The sequence below is a fragment of the Solanum tuberosum genome, unplaced genomic scaffold, assembly GCF_000226075.1.
Source record: "Solanum tuberosum cultivar DM 1-3 516 R44 unplaced genomic scaffold, SolTub_3.0 scf00131, whole genome shotgun sequence".
In the NCBI taxonomy this organism is placed as follows: Eukaryota; Viridiplantae; Streptophyta; class Magnoliopsida; order Solanales; family Solanaceae; genus Solanum; species Solanum tuberosum.
In genome coordinates, this window is record NW_006239054.1 from 657,429 (window position 1) to 659,572 (window position 2,144).

General features: G+C 37.6%; 1 protein-coding gene across 1 annotated transcript; it reads right to left on the reverse strand.

Moving 5' to 3' along the window:
- Positions 1–757: 757 nt before the first annotated feature.
- LOC107061269 (uncharacterized mitochondrial protein AtMg00810-like) lies at positions 758–1,915 on the reverse strand. Its single transcript, XM_015310244.1, has 2 exons — positions 1,123–1,915; positions 758–1,044 (listed from the first exon to the last, which is right to left on the reverse strand). Exons 1-2 carry the CDS (start codon positions 1,913–1,915, stop codon positions 758–760), a joined length of 1,080 nt encoding a protein of 359 aa, XP_015165730.1.
- Positions 1,916–2,144: the final 229 nt, after the last annotated feature.

Genomic DNA, 2,144 nt, shown 5'->3' on the forward strand with positions numbered 1-2,144 from the left:
TTTGCTCCCTAAATGCTGAGGTGGCAAAGAAAATGTAGTTCACTCTCTTTAAGAGAGTGAAAAGGCAAAAAAACTAATTAAAACTTTAATATTTTCCTTATTTCACATTATCTTTTTCTTTTCTAAATAAACTTCTATGTTTCCTTTTATTTATTTGTTACTTTTTACGTTTTTTTCTTCATGCGTCTTCTCTTTAACAGATCGGCAACAACACCTGCGGTGATGGCTTCTTTGATCCACCAGGTGAGCTTGGCTCCTCCACTACCAGGTCTCCTCCCCCATAGTTCCTCCATTACCAAGCTCCCTCTTATTTTCGAATTACACGCTTCTCAATGTAGCTCTACTAAAAATCCACCGAAAATAATCTTCGTTATTCTACCGTGTGAGAACAAACTTATCAACAACCAGTTCTGATGTAAACCACCACTTAAATCACCATCATCACATACTCTGTTTTCATAGCTTCAAGATAGGAGATGCAAATTCTGCTAGAGAGACAAAAGATATTCTGAAAAATAATTTTCTCTATACATCAATGATACAGTAGAAAGCACATATTTATAGCTATACAATTGTAGGGTTAGAGTTTTATTATAGGAATGAGTATATATGATTATAAATGTATATTCTGTAAATCAGTCATATTCCAAGAAAGAATATATTTTCTGATTACTATACAATATAGCTTTTCCTAACATCCCCCCTCAAATTGATACCGGTGATCACAAAGTAGCAATTTGGAGATAAGATATTAATGTCATGCTCGTGTCATCGCCTTTGTATACAAATCAGCAAGTTGATCATGAGAATAAATGTGTTGTAGAGTAATGAAATGATCGATAACAAATTCTCGAATGTAATAGCAGTCCACCTCTATATGCTTTGTGGTTTCATGTTGCACCAGGTTTGTGGCTATTTTAATCACACTAGTGTTATCAACATATAGCACTGAGTAAGATGTAATAGCGACATTGGGCTCAGATAATAGCCATCGTAGCCAAATAATTTCCGAACTTGCTCCCGACATGACACGATACTCAGCCTCTGTAGAAGATTAAGATGTACGGGATTGTTTCTTACATTTCCAAGATATCAAGGATGTGCCAAGAAACATGCACCAACCAATAGCAGAGCGACGAGAGTTAGTACAACCAGCCCAATCTGCATTAGTATATCCTTCAAGATGTATAGAAGAATTAGAATGAAAAAGAACACCTTGACTCATAGAACAACGAACATATTGAATGACACGAAGTAATGTAGTATGATGTATACGGTAAGGATTAACCACAAACTGACTTAGAACTTGTACTGCATATGAGATGTCTTGCCTTATCATAGTGAGATAAACTAATGATCCCACCAACTGTTGATACAATGTTGGATTATTGAATGGTTCTCCATCAACCTCCTTGTACTTTGTATTAATCTCCATTGGGGTGTACACAACCTTGTCATCAGTAAAACCAGCCCTTGCAACAAGATCACGAGCATACTTTTGTTGTGTAAGCATGATCCCAGTAGGCAAGTATAAAACCTCAAGTCTAAGAAAGTATGTCAGACGTCCCAAGTCTTTCATCTTAAATGAGGTATGCAAGAATTCTTTCAACTTAGTAATATTCTCTGAATCATTTTCTGTGATAATGATATCATCAACATAGATGAGAAGTATTGTGAGACCTACTGGAGAAATACAAAGAAATAAAGAATGGTCTGAAAAACTCTGAGAGAAGCCCGCAATTTGAATCGTGGATCGAAATTTGTCAAACCAAGCTCGGGGAGCCTGTTTTAAGCCATAGAGGGATTTTCGAAGACGACAAATTGCATTTGGTCTTGGCAGAACACACCTAGGTGGTTGTTTCATAAACACCGTTTCTTCTAGATCGCCATGGAGAAATGCGTTTTTCACATCCATTGTCACGCCCCATTTTTCTCGCGAAAAATGGTTTTCGACCTAACAACACTTTTGGAGCTTTTGGGTTGGATTGAAGAGTCGCCACCTAACGAATTAAGGTGCGTTAGGGCACCTATCTAACCTAGCTAAATCTAACTAAGATCAACGAACCAGAGATCAAGGTAAGGGTTCAAGTTACCTCGAGGGGAAGGTGTTAGGCATCCCTCGAGGTCCACAAATGTGGGTCCCG